At 38.6% G+C, this 19,646-nt stretch overlaps 1 protein-coding gene across 6 annotated transcripts in view; it reads left to right on the top strand.

Moving 5' to 3' along the window:
* Positions 1-19,646, top strand: part of calcr (calcitonin receptor) — a 51,379-nt gene that overhangs the window by 26,334 nt on the left and 5,399 nt on the right. For 2 of the 6 annotated variants that reach the window (XR_006845933.1, XM_046418201.1), the window contains exons 2-20: positions 128-195; positions 2,492-2,633; positions 2,960-3,067; positions 5,566-5,651; positions 5,746-5,902; positions 6,051-6,161; positions 6,278-6,390; positions 7,329-7,401; positions 7,553-7,663; positions 7,860-7,972; positions 8,518-8,683; positions 8,776-8,886; positions 9,080-9,192; positions 11,872-11,963; positions 14,251-14,377; positions 17,902-18,055; positions 18,889-18,949; positions 19,116-19,182; positions 19,349-19,567. Coding sequence is in view for 5 of the 6 variants with exons in the window: in XM_046418201.1 (XP_046274157.1) it covers positions 151-195; positions 2,492-2,633; positions 2,960-3,067; positions 5,566-5,651; positions 5,746-5,902; positions 6,051-6,161; positions 6,278-6,390; positions 7,329-7,401; positions 7,553-7,663; positions 7,860-7,972; positions 8,518-8,683; positions 8,776-8,886; positions 9,080-9,192; positions 11,872-11,963; positions 14,251-14,377; positions 17,902-18,055; positions 18,889-18,949; positions 19,116-19,182; positions 19,349-19,567 (2,169 nt within the window). In the remaining variant the exon portion in view is untranslated. Of the gene's footprint in view, positions 1-127; positions 196-283; positions 1,599-2,491; positions 2,634-2,959; positions 3,068-5,565; positions 5,652-5,745; positions 5,903-6,050; positions 6,162-6,277; positions 6,391-7,328; positions 7,402-7,552; positions 7,664-7,859; positions 7,973-8,517; positions 8,684-8,775; positions 8,887-9,079; positions 9,193-11,871; positions 11,964-14,250; positions 14,378-17,901; positions 18,056-18,888; positions 18,950-19,115; positions 19,261-19,348; positions 19,568-19,646 lie in introns of those variants that run through there. The other 4 variants (XM_046418203.1, XM_046418202.1, XM_046418205.1 and 1 more) reach the window with 4 other exon arrangements.

Genomic DNA, 19,646 nt, shown 5'->3' with positions numbered 1-19,646 from the left:
TAATGATTTGCAGTTGCTGTTCTCCTGAGAGGCTGTATTCCTGATTTGAAAGAGCCACATGTTTGTTCAGTCACTTTCATGGTGGAAAACGTGTTTTCTGACTTGTCTTTCTCTTCTTTATTTCCAGAGGTTTGCCTGTGAGAGGAAGATATGAAGATAGCGGGTTCCCTTTGGATCCTTTGCTTCCTCCTGGTGGTAAGCTCTTAGTTTTGAATTCAAAGAATGTTGTAAAGTAAACTTAACCTATTTCTCTTTTTGCCCATATGCAGTACATTTGTTTAAATGTAGTATTCAATTATCATTAAATGGACGTGTAATATTTTGTGGTCTAGTGCTTTTCTTTTCTCAGCAAAAGGAAAAAAAAGATTAGCTTTCACTCTTTCTTTATAATTAGCAATTATAGCTTATAATTAGCTCAGCTTGTTCATTAAAAACTTGAATAACCTGAAGGAGAAGATGTGATCCATGACTGCACATGTCTTTGTGTATGTTAAACAGCTTTTCAGCTTATCTGATCCCTAATCTTTTATGCATCCACCTACCTTTAAATACTTACAGAGATACTTCCCTGCAGATAAACAAAGCAGTTTCTGGCCTAAATGTTCCTTCCCAGGGAAAGCGAAAACAAAAAGAAAGCATAAGTCATATTAGAAGATTTCATAAAATAAATGCAAAAAATGAAATACATTCTTTCTGAAAAATATTACAACAGAAAATAGCCATGCATAACCTGCATCTGCATGTTGAAATAAATGCCCTCGGGGTCTGTGTAATACCATGAATGGAGACGCCAAATGCTCAACATTAGCATGTCCACCTCAACAGAGCACTTAAAACACTGAAAGCTACAAGGCAGCCCTGCTTGATAAATATATTTCTATAGAGTGCTGGGGATGTTGAAGTGGGCATTGGTGTTTTGCACTCGCCTGCCCACCAAATGTTAAACCTTAATCTGAGTCCAGTATCATTTGATTTGAAGTCAACCTGGATGGATATTCACAGTGTGAATATGAATTTGTGAGAAATTACATGAATTAGCTTAATGGGCGCGTTGCAACCATCAGTCAAAGATGTTAACGTAAATCAAATCATGTCCGGGTGACACATTTGGGCACTGTGTTCTGTCATTTTAACTGATTTGCCTAATGAAGGTGTTATAATTAAACAAATCATACACTGAAACGTCCTTTTTATGGACTTGTACCTCTCCTTACAAATTGCAGTACACCAGCTTAATGAGGGTTCTGTAATACACACAGAATTTTCAACACCTTGGCTCTAAATTTAGGAAAAAGCAGACAATATTCATGTTACCAGCAGACAAAACACAGACTGATGTGTTCTCCGTTTTTTTTTAGCTTTTACTGCAGAAAAATAAGGTCAGCGTCCCCTATGAAAAACTATTCTTTCGTGTCAGTGAAATGAAAGTTTACTGTTTCAGTTTCCTTTGCTGTTCAGCATCAAGCTTTGACATTGAGGTCTGGGCCAAACTTTGTAGGTCTGATGTATCTGTGATGTTCTGCCTTATGTTTTCTTTTTTAGCTGACATGTTATTTCAGGATGAGGGAATTTCATTAGATGAGAAGAGGCCTTGACATGTGAGATTTTTTCTTTCTGTTTCCTTGTTCAGATCACCTGTTGATATTGGTGGTGGCTTGGTGGTCGTATGTATGACGTCATTTACTTCAATGTTTGGAGTGACATCATATGTACGGCTGCTAAACTGCTACATGGGACATCAGCATCTTCCCAAAAGTCATTGTTTTTTTTCTGAAGTGTTCTGACTTTTACAGGCTTTTATCAGACAGGTAAGAATGGTATTTTGGCTTAATGAGATTTCCTTTCCCGTCCACAAAGAGACAGAGGTAAGAGGTTTGCATCTCAGTTGTGATAAAGCTTGTGCAGACAATCTGCCAGTCCCAGTATTAAAAATCCCTGAATAATTTAGAAAATGCAAGTACATGAGGCTGGCACTCTGAGAGGCTTAATTTTCAGCCAAAAAATAAATAAATAAAAAAAAAAAAAAAATTGCAAGATAAGTCACAGCAAAATGGGCTCTTTATCCTTCACTGAGCAGCATTATCAAAATCAGCATTTCACACAGGCAGGCTTCTTCATTTTAATGCTACCTCCAAACACAAACAATGGAGCAGAGATAAGATTCATTTGGAGAAAAGCAGCTGCTTAGCTTCTTTGTGAGCTCCCAAACACACTTTCATGACTTACATGAATAGTCAGTGACTACAGTTCTCAAAACAGAGTGAAGTCTCCATCAGATCAGGTTTCAAAAACCGTCCTTGCTTATTCTTCCATCAAAATGTTTAAAGTCTACGTGTCCTCATGTAAGTGCAATAAAACTATTAATATTCCCAGTTTAACTAACATCATTATCCAAGATGATATTTATACTTTGTCTTATCTTTTTCAAGTCAGCACTGAACATTTTTTCTTTTGTCTTCCTCTCACCTTTGCTGTCGTGTTGTCTCCACAGTGCAGGGTGGTTAAAGGCACTGAGTCAATCACAGAACCATCGCTCAATTCTGGACAGAGCATGACAGAGAGACGGGCGGAGAGCCAAGGTCAATACAAATGTCTTGACATGTCCAAGAAAGACCACCAGGAAAGCAGGACAGGTGAAAAGGCCATATCATTTTAAGGCTTCTTAAGGCTATGGATTATCTCTGGGAGAGCATCGCAGGTGTAATGGTGCTGTAATGCAGTAGTCTGGGATCAGATCACTGTTGATTTTCCCTGATCAAGGTCCAGCAGTGAAATAAGTGCACCTGACCTAAAAAGGCTTTTGGAATATAGAAACTGTGGCGTTTCAACACTCTAGAAAAATCATGTTACTCTAACAGACAATACACTTAAACAGTAGACAGCACAGGCACAGAAAATGTGTGCCTGTAATAATCCAGAATAGCCATTACACTTTTTTTCTCCTTTTTCCATACTTGAGGTACGTTCTGTGGACAAATTTGGGATGGCTTGCTGTGCTGGAATGAGACACCAGCTGGGACATCTGTAACGCAAAACTGTCCAGATCACCCTGACCTGGATCCAGCTGGTAAGAAAGATGTACGCTTCTCACACCAACTTTCAACAATAAGCTCACTGAACTGCGAGCAGTGGGAAATCGAGAGAGGGTTTCTCGTCATTACTTTTTAATTCCAGGTCAACAGGCAACACAGACAGCGATCCAATCTTCTGTGTGTGATGGAAGTTAAAGGTCACAGAGCTGATCGTTTGATCAAAGCATCAGGAAGCTTAGAGGATTTCATATTTTATGTTTTTAATTGGTTGTTCCAAATATTTCCATGACGCAGTCAGGTGAAAATTGGTTCTGCAAGAACTGCAGATACTATTGCAGTAAGTAAAAGACTATTATAATATGATGTTAAAATGTAGTGAAACTTTATACTTTGAGTAAAAACCATAATATGGAGCACTGAGGTTGTTTTTCCAGTAGCTGTCATCTGCTGGTTCGTACATGCTTTACAATCATTGGCTCATTCATCAGCTCAGTGGCTTCCAGCTGACAAGTAGCATCCAATGATATCCATGCAGGTATACAGCATAGGCCATTCTGCTGCCCCACCACCCCAACCTCCTTCTCATAATTTTGGTATTGTTGATTTAACAAAGATTTAATGCCCACATGTTTATTGAGGAGGGATTGGTTCTCTAAGCATAAATCTTGTTACTACTCAGATTCTTTGGATTCTTTCTTCTCCCTGCAAAGGCTGAGCCTTTTTTCACCAAATTGAACTGCAGTATATAGCTATTTACCATAAATGGGCAATTCTTTGATGTGAGTGTCTAACTGAAATGTGTAATTTAACTGAATTTTATGTAACTCGTGTTGCCAGCAGATATGGTTTATCCTGAGCAGTAAGTAAATAAAGATTTCATGATCAATCATTACAAGTGTTAACCTGCCAAATTCTACAGTACTTTTGACAACACAGCCAGTACGGTGACATTTTTCTTTGTATTATACTCTATGTTTTGTTTGGTCTTTGGTGCATGTTGGCCACACGTGGCTCTTATGGTAGTAATGGTTTTGCCGCTTTGGTCCTGCCTGAACAACCACACTATTTGACGACTGTCATGATATTTGGTAAACATATTCTTGGTGCCCAGAGGATGAATCCTACCAGGATTACTAGAATACCATAGGCAAAATTTTAATTTGTTTAAAACTTTGGTGTGGAGCCAAATCTCTCCAAACTAATAACAACATCAGTATGTAGGCATTATCCTTCAGCAATCTACCATGAGCATTTAGGTCAAAGTACTGTGATCTGACAGAGCTGCTAATGGGGCTGCAGACTCTTAAGCTTCTTAAAAAATAGATTCACAACAGTGAGTGTAAATAATAGCTACAATAAGAGCTTAATATAGTAGATACAAGATAAATGCATCATTTGTTTTTTTTTCTGTCAGACTGAATGAAAACAGACATTTGTTTTGAAATTGAGTGTGGAAATTGATTTTGTAAGTGCACTTATAGTTTGGATTGAAGGATAAGTAGTCACTACAATGTGAGCATTTTTTTAAATTGTGAAGAATGCAAGGCACAATAATGTCTAGTAGATGAGATCCAGAGTCATGTCATGTCTGATTTAGGAGATGTAGAGAGTGGAGGTGAGGGAGAGGGCAGAGAGAAGAATGTAGGGTATATAGAGAGGAAAAAGAGAAGCAAAGAAAAGAGGATTTACAAGAAAGACAAAAAAGTCGGAGTCAGAGAGATGGATGGGGAGAGAGAATATGAATCAGAAGAGAGAGAAGGTGTTTTTCTAAGAGAGGGCTCATAAAGGATCTTCCCAAAATGCCTGTGACGTTAAAAGTCCCCTCAAGGCTCCTTATTTGAAAGCTGATGGTGCTGATATGAGGCTTTGGGGGAGACATACAGTTGGAAGTGGTTGCTGAACAGTTGATGAGCTGTCGGAGAAAACCGGGCAGTCGGGCTATGGTTTTTGCTGTCAGGAACAATGTGATCTCATTTTTAGCCCCAATGTGGCTCTACAGTACATGTGGTTTTAAGCCTGACATTTGAGAATTTGCCAGAAAATTACTCCAGAGAGGGAATTTTGTATTTGACATAACATTTGATGATGTGTGCCAAGTTAAATTAACCGCAGTTGTTCAGTAATGTCAACATTCAGCATCTGATTTATGTGTTTGGATGATGCCAGGTTACAACTGCTGAAAAACAAAGAGAGAGCCAAATAACAGAGAAGACAAGGGTGACAAACATACAAAAGCCCTGATTTAATTTTGTGTTTATGACTTCAGATAATAATAATCTAATTTAAGATAATCTGCTGTTAGCCTTTACCAATTTAACAAAGACTTGAAGATTTAGAAAGACCATTTTTACAAAACCTTTTTTCACCCTTTATATAAGGAGAGAAAACATTTGAGGTCAGACTCAGAAAAAACTTTTTTCCTTCCTCACCTCTCAGGGCTTTTGCACAAACAGAAGTAATAATGTATCTGTACATAATATGGCATATGAAACTTTCAGGATCGTCACTTATGGATGTTTTCTTTCCTTTACAGAAAAAGTAACTAAATATTGCGATGAATTGGGCAACTGGGTCCAAACTGGGTCCACTTGTCAACCAGCTTTAAAGCACAGATCAGAGGTATTTGCTCACTGACTTTTGCACTACAAGTAATAGAAGAGTGAAGCTTACCCCTGTGATCTGCACTGTGATCTATACTATTTTTATTTTTCAGAAGGAAACCATCCATTTCTTAAGGGATGCAGCAGCAGAGCCAACCACAGAGGCCACAGGGATTAGCACAGAAAAAGGCAGCGCTATGGAGATTATGCTCGAGAATAAAGAGAAATGCTCAGAGAAAATGAAGGAAGACCCACCTTACAACAAATCAGGTACTGCTACTGGCTACTGAAAACCTTGATGCAATTCTAGTCTATATTTTATTTTATATTAATGTGGTTTCTACATGAAAAGTTTTCATGTTGGATAAACTTATGAACACATGGCCTGTAAACACTTCTTTATTTTATTTGTTTACAGGTGTGTACTGCAGTCGTAACTGGGATGGCTGGCTGTGTTGGGATGATACTCCAGCAGGAACTTACACCTCCCAAAACTGCCCTGAATATTTTATCGACTTTGACCCCACAGGTGAGCAGTGAGACTCTGCTGGTATCTTGTTAACCTTCTCACGATGAATTTATCTTTAATCCTCTGCTTACTGCATTTAAAGAAATTAGACTTGATCACATAATGGTTCTTTTTAGAAAAGGCAACTAAGTACTGTGGAGAGGATGGTCAGTGGTTTCATCATCCAGAGACCAACAGGATTTGGACCAACTACACACTCTGTGCAACCAGCCATGAGAAGAGGCTGAGGGTAATTGCACAGTTTTGCTCACAGTTTCTAGGCTTACCAGGAGTGCAGGGTGTCAGTGCAAGTTTAGGACATGTGGCTCCTTGAAGAATTCTAAGTGAAAGGACCTTACAATACAGTAAACATACAGGTCAAATATTTTATTAAAAATTACACAAAACTACACAGATGCTTTTTGATTACAAGGAGGATTTAGGATACAAATGTGCTGCAGTTCAGGCTGAAGGTATAGTTATTTTAACAAGTTCTGGTAGCACATTTATTAGCAGCCTGGCGGTGTAAAGGGAAAAATAGTCGTCAGCCACTGCAGAGACCATTGCAGCTCAGCGCACATGCTCATTTATGGCTTGAAACTGGTCCAAAAAGCATTTGTAAGTGGATTTGGACCATTAAAAACAATTTGTTACTACTTACAAGCACTTAAGGTGACTTAAGTGGTACCAAACTTGTATATATCTTGTACATGCCTACACCAAGAGATGGTATTTTCTTTGTCATTTTGAGAACTTGTAACTTGAGGGATATTATTTTATAATTACATGTAACTTATATAGAAGTGATTATCAGGTGGAGAAAAGTCCATGTGTTTTGTGAACAGGTTCCTATTTTGTTATTATTGTGGTAACAACTTCATACAGATCTCATCAGCACAAAATACGAATCAGGGACTTTGGAAATTCTGAGGCAGTTGCTTGATTGGTTATGAGTTTAAAACACCTAAATACCGAAATGGCACCTATGGCTGTTTTTTGTTTTGAGTAGAAAGGAGCTTTTTCTGAGGAGCTATTGAAGTTAAATCTCTCCAAATATTTATGGAGCTCTGGCTGCTACAGATTATTGTTAATCAGTGTGGATAATAGTCAGGAGTTGTGCCACTCTTTGATTAATCCTCACTTTGTGTCTGTAATGTTTGTTAATATGTAGAAATTTTTTTTCCACAGAAACTCAAAATGCTTGAGAATGAATACAAGTGCCTCATGAAAATAAATCGAGATGCACCTTTTAACAAATCAGGTATTGATACAGCCCACTGAAACCCACTGTGCAACCCTGCCAGCAAATACTTTTCAAACCTCAGATTTGAGGTTCCATGTTTGACAAACACATGAACAATAGATCTGTAAACATTTGTAATCATGTTTTTGTGGCTGTGTTGGCGTTGCAGGTCTGTACTGCAGTCACAACTGGGATGGCTGGCTATGCTGGGAAGACACTCCAGCAGGAACCTACGCCTCCCAGAACTGCCCTGATTATTTTTCAAACTTCGACCCAACAGGTGACCAATGAGATCTCTCTAAAGGCTTCCCGTTATCAAGTTAACCTCTTCTGATCTTCTACTCAGACTATAACGTAGTCATTGCTACAGGGATGAGTTATTTACCAAATGTAGTTGCAGAAATTGATAAAGGAATGGGAATTGTGTGGAGAATGTGTTTCTCACTGTGTATTTAGCACTTATTTGTTGTCATCAGAAAAGGCAACCAAGTACTGTAGAAAAGACGGGCAGTGGTTTCACCATCCAGAGACCAGCAAGACTTGGACCAACTACACACTCTGTGCTGTCAACGCGAAAGAGAAGTTGAAGGTGATGTTTATGCAACATCTGCACATCATACATATGGTAAAAACTCCTAGGAACAAGGTTTCAAGACAGCAGTGAAATATGAATAAGTAAATAAATAATAAATAAGCAAATGTGCGTAGCTTCCACAAAACCTCAAACCATATACACTAACAAACAGTAGCACAGACATCACAGGGATAAGCTTCACATAGAGGCATGGAGGATTTCCACTGGGGCCCGGGGTGAGGTTTTAAAACCCATACAGAAAGCCAGAGTGGAAAAATCACTCCACTGTTGTTGAGTAAAATCGTTTATCTTTTGACAGAACATTAATCAAAGATCAGGCAGTGAAGTATTGTGCTGTCTGCAGCAAAGATGCATATATAATATTGTCTGTCATCAAGGGAGACTGCAGCATGTACAAGGTCAAGGAAAGAGATACAGGACAAACTGATTTTTACACACAAAGTAAAAGTTTCTCCAGATTCCATTGATCATGGCTTTTTCTTTGTACGTGTGTGTGTGTGTGTGTGTTGTGATGTGATGTTTACCTCAATAAAATGAAGGCAGCCACCCAGCTGTCGGGGGACACTGAGGTGGAGCCAGGTGATGAGGCCACAGTCAGTCCTATGGTTAACCCAGAGGAGCAGGAAATTGTGAGGAAGAAAATCCTTGACAGCCAGTACAAATGCTTTGAGAAAATGAATCGAGATCTACCTTACAACAAAACAGGTAGAGACAGTGTATACTGAGTCTCAGTGTGACTTTCTGTTCTTCCTGCTCTGCAGATGTAAACTGTGTCTGTTGTGTTGTTGGTGTCGCAGGTCTATACTGCAGTCGTAACTGGGATGGCTGGTTGTGCTGGGATGACACTCCAGCAGGAACTTACACCTCTCAAAACTGCCCCAATTATTTTGTCGACTTCGACCCCACAGGTGAGCAGTAAGACTTTAAGAGTGTTGCTCTTTTAAAAGTTTGCTGCCTGTTTTTCAAGAACTATGAAATATGAATAGCTTCAAAGATGAATTATTCACCAAGGCTAACAGAAATTAAATGCATGGACACAACTGTAGGAATTTAATGAAAATGATGGAGAAAGAGTATTTATTACTTGATTGTTACTTTCAGAAAAGGCCACAAAGTACTGTGGGGAGGATGGGCAGTGGTTTCGCCACCCGGACACCAACAGGACTTGGTCCAACTACACACTCTGCAATGAAAACACTAAGGCAAAGCTGAAGGTGATTCACTGAAGATAAAGTAGTCTGCTGTGTTTAACCTATTGCATTGTGACCACAATATGATGAGTCAGCATAATCTTTCCTTTTTTGATGCATGGAATCTTCTAGTCTAATCTTCTTGGAGAGTTGCAGAGATGAGCAAATGTGGAAACTGGAAATAAGTAGTTCTGATGTAAAAGAAATAGTTCACCAGATACCATTATTATCACTTTGGTTCCGAAACACATTACTCCCCTATACTGAATTCCACAGAAATATAAGCAACATGTAAATGCACCTGAATCAGCTGACAGTCCAAAAGCAAAGCAATTTCCATTTGTTTATTTTCCAGGTAGAGTTCACTTCTTATCTCATAGACAGCAGAGCCATGTAAAGCAGCTGTCATTGTTCAAATAGATTTGCATTTGTTGGAACAAACCCATGAAACTATCCCACTCCCTCTGTCTCTCAGGTTATGGAGTCAGTGTAAAACACAGGCCTTGGGCAGAGGAGTCTGTCTACAAATAGCCTCATGTTGACACCATCACATATTAACACCCCTCTTATCACCCACAGCACTGGGCTGCTGTACCAAGCTGCTCACAACATTTCCCACATGGAAGTCATCTCTTTGCACCTACAATTGCATCTACTCACAAGGCCTGCAAATCATTTATACACTTGTTCACAGCTTAGTGATACAACTTTATCAATAGTATGCCTTTGTATAGTAGTGACTGATGGTATGTGATTACAGAAAATCGTCACACCATTCTTGTAATATTAGAGACTGAGATGAGTTTGGTCACTGGCTCATCATTGTCCTGTAGTTGCCTCTTTTATTGAAAAGACCTACTGAATAAGTTACATCAGCATCAAAAGCAACTGAAGCACTCTTGCAAGAATAAATTTTACCTCTCTCAACGTTTTGTTTCATACTTTATAGTATTTTGCCCCTTTCAGCTGTGATGCAAGAAGTCTGTCATCCTTAGGACGTTGGACGACTGAAGTGTTTTTGTTCATATCTTTATGCAACACATAACTATTACTCTACAAGTTGGCAACAGTGAGACTAGATGGTACTGAATTTCCCTTCATGCCAAATCTTGCACAAAACCAATATTTTCAGTCCAAACCACAAGTGCCTTTTAAGACATTTTTGCACTTTGTAATTTTTTGCTTAAATTTCCTTTTGCAAACTTTTCCATATTTACTCCTGATGATTGGTCACCCTCTACCTTATGAAGACCGTGAATGCATGTTTTTCTTTTTCATCCAGCAAATTTCCATGGAACTAAAATAAATAAAAAATGAAAACAACCTTAGTGTGCCCTTATCTAGAACAGAGACTGCAAATAAGGATAACATGTACACAAAACTTCAGCAAACAACCGCAAGCTGGAACAGCTGTCCAGGCAAACCTGGGAGAAAAACTCAGTCTGCTGATCAATCAGAAACACAAATCATTCATTCCATCTGTTACCACAGAAACATGATCTTTGCTGACTCGGCCGTCAAGCTTCAGGAAACGTCTGAGAACAGTCCCAACAGTGCGATCCCAATGAAAGATAAGTCTAAACAAACTTCAGACGATTATGATAAGCCTCAGATGATGCCAACTTTAGCTTTTGAGTCATTATATCATGTTCAAGTGAGAAGTGAAGTTTTATCCTTTAGAAGAACATCATCATGATTTATTCATTCATTCATTTATGCAGAACTTGGGCACAAAGGAGAATAATGTTAGGAACGAGGTTCTCTACGAAGTAGAGAACACCATGATAAGCAAGGCTGGCCTGAAACATATACCCCAGATGAAACTGCAACAGTCTGGGGGAGTCTGATAGAACGAGCCTTTGCTTAAATACTGAGATCTTCAGGTGAAGTTGATTGGGTGGAATGCGAGGCAGCTGCGTAGGTGAGTTTGCTGAAGGAAAGTAGGTCAGCCCCACCCAGCTCCACTCAGCCACACAGGGAGAACAGACAGAGGCAAAACAAAGACACAGGGAAAAGGGAAAACCCAAGGAAAAACAGGAAACTGATCAACAATCCCAACAAATGTTGTATTTTGATCAGTTTTTACTGCACTCTTTTAACTTTGACCGGCTGTACTAATCAAAGTTTTGTGAAAAGCAGTTTCACGATTGAGTGGAACGTCATGAGTGGAGCGTAATGGATCCATAATGAATGGTGTGACAAAATGGGAACCCATTTTTCATTTCATAATAACTGAAACTTAAACTGGAACTGGAAAATCTGATGACTTGTGTGGGCGCTATGTCACCGCTGTTGCAAAACTCACCGGGCATATCATTTCAAGAATTTTAACTGATGAATAAATAGGAATAAACTACATATATGTTGTTAAAGCTCAAGTAAGGTTTTTTATTCTCTGCTGAATGTTGGGCAAAATGTAAAATTTATGTCACTTTGTTTAGTGTCACATGATGACTTTTGTATACAGAATGCATTATCATAAAGATGCAGGTCCCAGTGCAACTTTGGGGCTTTAGGGGCACAGAATGCTTATTTTCCATAAGGTATAACATGTGACACTTTGTTTCTGTGTGTCCATGTTTGTTTGTTTCTCTGACTCTGTTTCTCTGACTCTGATCTTTCCAAGTAGTAATAATACTCGTGTTATTTTATATTACTAAGTCCTGCTTGTCTGTGTTTTTCTTCTCCTTTGTTTTTTTACAGTCAGCATACATCCTCTTTTACATGGCAATTGTGGGCCATGCTTTATCTATCGCCTCCCTGCTTATCTCTCTGGCCATCTTCTTCTACTTCAGGTAGTTATTGTTATGTTATTGTTCTTACCTTCTGTATAAGACTATGAGAATTTAGCTACAGTTCCTGGTTTTACACATTACTATCAGCGAATAGTTAACATGGTGCAAATGGCTGATTGAGTTTGTCATAATTCTGGGATGATTAATGGGCAGTAGTTTTGCCCTTAAAGGCTCAATCACCTTGTCACTATCAGTAGTGTATTATATCTGACAGGCACACAGATGGTGTTCACTATCTCCTCCAATCTTTGTATTACTCATTATGGGAAGTACTTTGGTTTTATTTTCACTCTGAGTAAAATGTAAAGTTTTAAACATTTGGCCCAAAGCCACACAGTCCACCGAATGCATTGGTGCTCTGCTCTAATGAGAAACGTGTGCACCTGAGTACGTTGCTGATTGAGGTTGCTCATCCCAACATACTACTTAATCCCAGAGGAAAAAAGTGTGCAATTAATTGAGATGCTGCTGTTGAAATTCAGTTACACAGGAGTTCAAAATAACAAAGTGAATAAGGGTAAGGGAGGTGTAATAATTTATATTACATAAATATATGAAATGTATGTGAAACCTGGAAATGATTAAGTCTGAGAATAAGTTTGTTGCAGCTGTAGAATTTTGCATGTTTTCAAATTTAATGATGTCTTTATGTTGGAACTTAACTAACATTATTTTTAATGGCACACTAAGGTTTACATCTGTGAAGAAACCTGAATTTGGACTCTAGGAGAAAAAACAACTTTATGTTCTGTAACAATATTTGGAAAGGCCTGCTTTGTTGGCCCTGTTGTTCTTGAGTGCTGCAGTTGTAAAATTTGATGTGTTGAAGGGTGTTGACCTCCTAAACGCAGCTGTTATCCAGAACAGATCTTGTAAGAGACCCTCAGTTTGCTGCAAAGTTTTATACACACTCATAAATCTAGTGGCCGTGTTTATAGCAGGTGCGTTATCGTGAAACCCCATGACCCAGTGAGAGTCAAACTCTTAAGTCAGATACACAGAATTTCACATTCACAATTCATTAAGATCAAAGTCCTAACAAATTAAGATCTCAGCAAAGTAACAAAGTTGTTGGCATAGCAAATCTTTGTTTTTTTCTTTATTCTTTTACCACGACTTACCATATTTATAGCCAAAACACTTGAATTATTGGAGGTTTAATGCTGTATCATAAGATCCAGATGTGAAGCTTACAGTGGAATGTGATGGCGTACAGCTGCGCTACTCTGTTATTTACAACTCTACATCAACACTGTCAGGATTCCCAGATAAAAATACTCCAGCTTGCCATGGAAAAATAGAGGTGGTTGAACGGCCGACCTGAAAATGTTAGGATGTGTGACAGTATGAATGCTGTTGCCATAAGGATTTTAACCTTTGTTTTGACATTGCTTTTAAGATTAAAAACCCCTTGTATAAGCATTCAGCAGCTCCTTCATTTCCTTTTTTGTCCGGAGCTGGAGTTTTTTTTTCTGCTTGAGATAACCGTGGCATCTGCCTGAGACAGTGAAAATGTGCAGTTATGTATGCTGTTTTGTCCTGGATTGAGGAAATTTAGCGCTCCTTCCATTTTTCATTGGTCTCTGGGGTTTTTTTTATGACTAATCAAAAGCAAATTTGACCATGAGAAGTAAAAGGATATAACTTTTTAAACTGTAGAGAAAATATTTATAGGAGGCTATATTCTGCCAATTATATTTGGTGCAAGGTTTCCTTCAGGTTTTAGCACTGTGAGCTGCAATATATTTGATTGCTGCCCTGAAATTAAAACATTATTAAATCATTACCAACAATAAAGCCACTCAAGATGAATGAATTGTGACCATTTTGATTCTAATAGCTACTTTCACTTTGCCAAGCATTTCATTGCGCTATTAATTCTGAGTGGCCAGGCAAAGTAATGAAGAAGCACCCTTGGGATCCGTTATGCATTATCTAAAAGGGTTTTTAGCCTGTACAGTACAGAGCATTAAGAGGCAATATAGCTCGTTGATCCCAGGGATTTATTTTTGTTTTACCAACCACAAAAGATGATCTCTGGTGAAAGATTCCAGTTAGCTGATATTTTGCATACTGCTGCAACATCTGACAACCTCATTAAACTATTAACCTGCCTGTCCTGTTAACTTCAGCGGTTATAGTTTTTGTCTTTCTCCTTTTTTATGTGTGTGTGTGTCAGAAGAGATTTCATCCCCAACTTGTAGAAGATATTTTTGGTTAATTATCACATCATATCCTGGTATGTCAGCATATTACAAAATCAATCATGGCATCTCTCTTCACACAGGAGTCTGAGCTGCCAAAGGATTACCCTCCACAAGAATCTCTTCTGCTCCTATGTGCTCAATTCAGCCCTCACCATTGTCTACCTCATAGTAGTGGTCAATAATCCTGATCTGGTGGGCAGAAACCCAGTGAGTACACCCCCTGTCAAACATGTGCATACTGCTCACACTGTGATACATCTGTAATGGGGATGGAATCTAACATAGCATGTCTGTTTTTTAAGAGAAACTAGACCAAGGGCTACAGTTGTGATAGCAGCTCTGTGAGACTAGCTAAATGCTAGCATTAGCGTGCAAAAGTGCTCACAATATTTATGCTAATATGCTGAAGTTAAGCAGGTATGACTATATGGTTCACCATATCAGTTTAGCATGTTAGCATGCTAACAGTTGCTAATTAGCACAAAACAGAACATAGAGCTGAGGCTGATAGAATGTCATTCATTTGGAAGGTATTTGATCATTAGTCAAAGTACTGAAGAAATAAGAACAAATAACACTGGAATCAATTTTTTTTTGAAAAAAGTCTGTTACAACGGGGACAAAACTGCCCTTTACCAAATTTTACAATAGGAGAATATAAGATACTTCTAGTTTAGACCACAGCAGTGGATCGACAGGTTGACCAGCATTACCATCCCAAGAGTCAGATGCCAGCATTAACAGTCATTTTATAAGCGTGATACAGTGTGATATGGAGGATTACTCTCACTGTCATGAAATGAGATACAAATGTTTCTATAATTTATGCTAAAACAAAAAAATGCAAGGAAGAAATTAATTTAAAAAGGCAATGGGAGGAAGAAAAATTCAAACCAAATTCCTCTGCATTTTAAATATTTAAAATTTTATACAACAGTCTTTTAAGTATATCTTAATTAGTATTTCATCTTATTATGCCACTTCTTGTCACATGTTAGCAGTGTTTTTCTCCCTTTCAAATTCTTCGGTCAGTTCTAAAGGTCTGCTTTGGTAGAGATGATAAATCTATTTCGTAGGAATGCTTCACTGTCAGGTCTAAACACAAATTTACGAGGTACTCGTCAATAACAACTCCGTTCTGGAAATAATTGTAATGAAAGCCTGTTCACTTAGTACTTGCTGCTCCTTAAAAGTGGTTATTGCAGAGATTTTCCAATTCTAGTTCACATGAACCATAACTTTACTTTTGCTGAACTCAATGAAAATAAATGCATTTATTCCCCAGAAGTTTAAATTAATAGAAAACTGTGAGAAAATACCAACTTACTAAAAACCCTTCCCTACCTCTCCAATATGTTAACATGCAAAAACTAAATTAACAAAAACATCAGATGATAAAGTATAAAAACAGTCGATAGGATTGTAGAAACTGGCCCACAATGCATACAATCGCATTAGCCCTAGTCTGCTTTCAGCTGGAAAGTACTAAAACTTCCAGGAGACAGCTGAGGCCTCAGCTGGGTTTGGGTTTGGGTTCCTGCTGCTGCTCCTTTTCATGCATTTACCAAATCTGTCTGGCTCACCCTGCCTGCTGTCTTTATTCACATCCCATCACTGAACAAATCCAAGAAGCAGCCAGAAATGACAGCACTCATCATCAATGTGAGGAAATATATGTATTTTTGTGCAGTGGCTCACTTTCAAGCCTCTCCTCTTTGCCATTTGTCAAAAAGGTTTGCGTTGAATCTGTTACTTTCCGACGTTGAACTGTCAAATAGTGCTAACTCGATGCAACATGTCAAAACAAAACTGGTCATCGTGGTCCTGCTTTTCAAGAGGAGGCAGAAAAAGAATCACAAGCATCATTGGTTGGGATTCACGCGTGTCTGTTGGGAAACATTCTGAAATTTACCGCTGCCAAAGTGAGACTTATGAGCCTGTTTTCTGCACTGGTGATTTAGGAATGGTGGACTGTGGTAGAGATTTACTCTCACAGAGAAAACAACCTCTTTGTATTCTGTCTGGTGTGGTGATACAGAGTCTAGCTTGGCCTGCCAGCAGTGTGGGGGAGTGAATCCCCAAAGCTTATGTCAAACCAGGGAGGAGGCTGAAAACATGAGAAACATCTACATGATCTATAGCAGTTTGATTTGTAAACCAGAACATTGTCGGTAACTTTACACAAACCTCTGTGAGCTTCAGGGCATAACAGTTGTGAAAAGAGAGTGACCTAACTCTGCATTCTGATTCGAGTCCATGTCTGTTATAGTGGAGATTCCTCATGCCGAAAGGGGAACATAGGAGATTGAGGGAGAGACACATGGATAAAAATTTAGACTTTAGACACTGGCTGCCGTGTGGTTTGAGCTAAGAAGACCTTTGAGGGCAGCAGATAAGAGCAATGGCAGCATCTTTGAATTATAATGTGTCCACATACATGCTTTTACACAGGAATGTGAATGTGAGTGAATGTGAATTAAAAAGTTTATATTCATGCTAAGACTTATTTTGTATATGTTCTCCAAATAGAATATTATGTATTTTTTTTGTTATTTATTTATTTATTTAATTTTTATAATAAGTTCTTAATAGTAGCTTAAGACCTCTTTTGTGAGAGAGACTGGAAGACAAATAATACAAACAATAACCACAGACAAACAATACCTGGGGGTCGAATGTGGATCCTTGTGGGACACCTTTATCAGCTGTTTGATTTGAAACCCTCCGCAACAGTGACAATCAAGTTGAAGCTTATTTAACAAAATGTGTTCAATGGTGTCACAAGCCCAATAGGGAACATATTGTATGATTTTGTGCCTTTTTTGATTAGACTAAACATTGATGTGTTATAGCATTGTAATGCAAAAAATACTGGTAAGTTTCCAGATGGATTTGTTTTCACCCCTTGCAACCATCAGAATTTTTATTTAGCCACATAATCTAAATTTGAGCACAGGGGAAACTATCTGAGATGGGACAAGCAAAGCAACAGCCAACACAGCTGATGTCATTGGCAGAGGACAATGTTAATTAAGCACCAGTCCAAAAAGATGTCCAAATAAGAAAATGTGAAATTAAGAAAAGTTGCATTTAAGAGAGAAGTTGGGAGACTTTGAATAGATGTCAGAACAGTCAAGTTCATTGAAGCTGGTCTGTAGCAGTCATTAGCAGAATTATAGCTTATGGCACATCTATAAGTGTTAATTATATAGAGCAGGCTTTGTAAGAAAAGATTTACATAATAATATGTCATCAAATCTCTCTTAAGAAACTGCACTAATAGTTCAACTGAAGGAACAAAATACATAATGAGTCATGTTGTCACACAATCCTAAATGTGTAAAAGAAGAAAATTGCACTGTACTATCTAAGGTACCATTATGCATCAGTAGAACATGGCTTTTCCTCACTTCCTTGGGCAAATGGGAACACAATCACACACGCAATCAAAGAGCACTCCAAATGCAAAGAAAAATCATCAATTCCATTCAGCACAACCCCAGAGGGGGTAAATTAATAAATATTCTCTCTGTCTGCAAAACATAATACCAGCTAATGAGTCTGTGCCATGGATGCAGAAACATCCTCTTAGATCTCTTTTGTATCCTGCTGCGATGATGTCAGAAGCGTTTAAATTGAATTGTCTTAATAGATATCTTTTTATGTAGAGAGTCAAAAACAGACTAGACAAACAACAAGTATTCTTATTTTGGCTCTCTCTCTCTCTGCAGGTTGGCTGTAAGGTGTTACACTTCTTTCACATGTACATGCTGGGCTGCAATTATTTCTGGATGCTCTGTGAAGGCATCTACCTGCACACGCTCATTGTGGTGGCTGTGTTTGCAGAGGAGCAGCATCTGCACTGGTACTACCTCCTTGGTTGGGGTGAGTCCGGCTGTTTGATCAAAACACTATTTGTTGTGTTATTTACATTTGTGCACTTATGCAATCTATTTAGTCTATATATTCTAGTACAGCTTTAGAGAGACTAGAGATTTTTTACTTCCTCACTGGACTCAATCAAATCTCACTGAAAAGCAACTGAGCAAGCCACAATTTACTCTTGTCATCCTTATGATCATAAAGTATGTGAACCTGGACATCCTGACAGGTTTATTGGCCATGCTGTCACTTAGTGCGCAGTGCAGTCCTGTTTTTCACTTTGTTCAAAACAGAAATAATGGGTGAGGTCTGTCAAACAAGCAGGCGATGGAATTAAATAAGTGGTCATCATTACAAATGGTAAGATAACCTTGAGGCCTGTTTTTGCAGCATGTGTGTGTGATGGCCAGTTCGGTACATCTGTGGCCAATATGCTGCAGGGCCTCTCTGGTGTCTGAAAATGGAGCGTAACATGGATTTGTGTGTTTATATCCAGACAGGAAATAAAATAAAAATCTGAGCCCAGACTCAAGTGGGTTTTTGTCAAATAAGACAGGATTCCTGCATAAAATTAATGAAATTATGTTGTTTTCCAGATTGGAGCAATAAAATGACAATAGGAAAATTTATAAAAATGAGGATGTCAAAGTTGATCTGTTTTGTTTCAGCCTCTCCTATGTAATATTGGTGAAGTAATAATTAATTCGATGAGGAAATCTAAGACCAAGAAAACAACCGACCAAGCAAACCACACTTTTACTGTTGCATAAATGACAAATGAATATTGCTGAATTCACTCAAGACCTCATATGGCGGCCATCTTTTTCCTGTCCAAGGCTTTCCTCTAGTGCCTGCATCCATCCACGCTGTGGCAAGGAAAAAGTATTTCGATGACAAGTGAGTAATGTTCCAGAAACTTCTGCAAATAAACAGGAGATGTTTATGTGCTTGTCTGTGTGTGGCAGAGAGTGTGCAAATCCATACACATGCATGTTTTTGACTGTGTGTGCATGTGTATTTTGGGCAGCAGACAACACTGACTGATATGTTTTTCCTTCTGTAGCTGTTGGATGAGTGTGGAAACCCATCTGCTCTATGCAGTCCATGGTCCTATAGTGGCAGCGCTTCTTGTAAGTCTGTCATTCCTCTGTTTCAGCAGAATAGAAGAGAAATGCAGGCATCTCAGAGTGAAATTGATCTGATTATTGGTTAGTAATTTTGGTGGTAGTTTGAGTCCTTAAGACATGGCTGTTAAGTTTTTTTATCTTCATATTTTTTTCTTTTACTTTTTTGCAGGTGAACCTCTTTTTCTTACTAAATATTATAAGAGTGCTGGTGACCAAGTTGAGAGACACACACCGGGCAGAGTCTAACATGTACATGAAGGCAGTGAGAGCCACCCTGATCCTTGTGCCTCTGCTTGGAATACAGTTTGTCATTTTCCCCTGGAGGCCCGAGAACCGACTAGCTGGGGAAGTCTATGAGTACATCATGCACATACTCATGCACTACCAGGTAGGCACTGAGCTGACAGCAAGGCTCAGCATTAATCTGAATTTCCATTAAATTACCAAGAAGAAGCTCAGTTCAAATG

This window comes from Scatophagus argus, chromosome 17 (assembly GCF_020382885.2).
Source record: "Scatophagus argus isolate fScaArg1 chromosome 17, fScaArg1.pri, whole genome shotgun sequence".
Classification (NCBI taxonomy): domain Eukaryota; kingdom Metazoa; phylum Chordata; class Actinopteri; family Scatophagidae; genus Scatophagus; species Scatophagus argus.
Note: the sequence above shows the minus strand (reverse complement) of the source record. Positions and strands in the feature narration are given on the sequence as shown.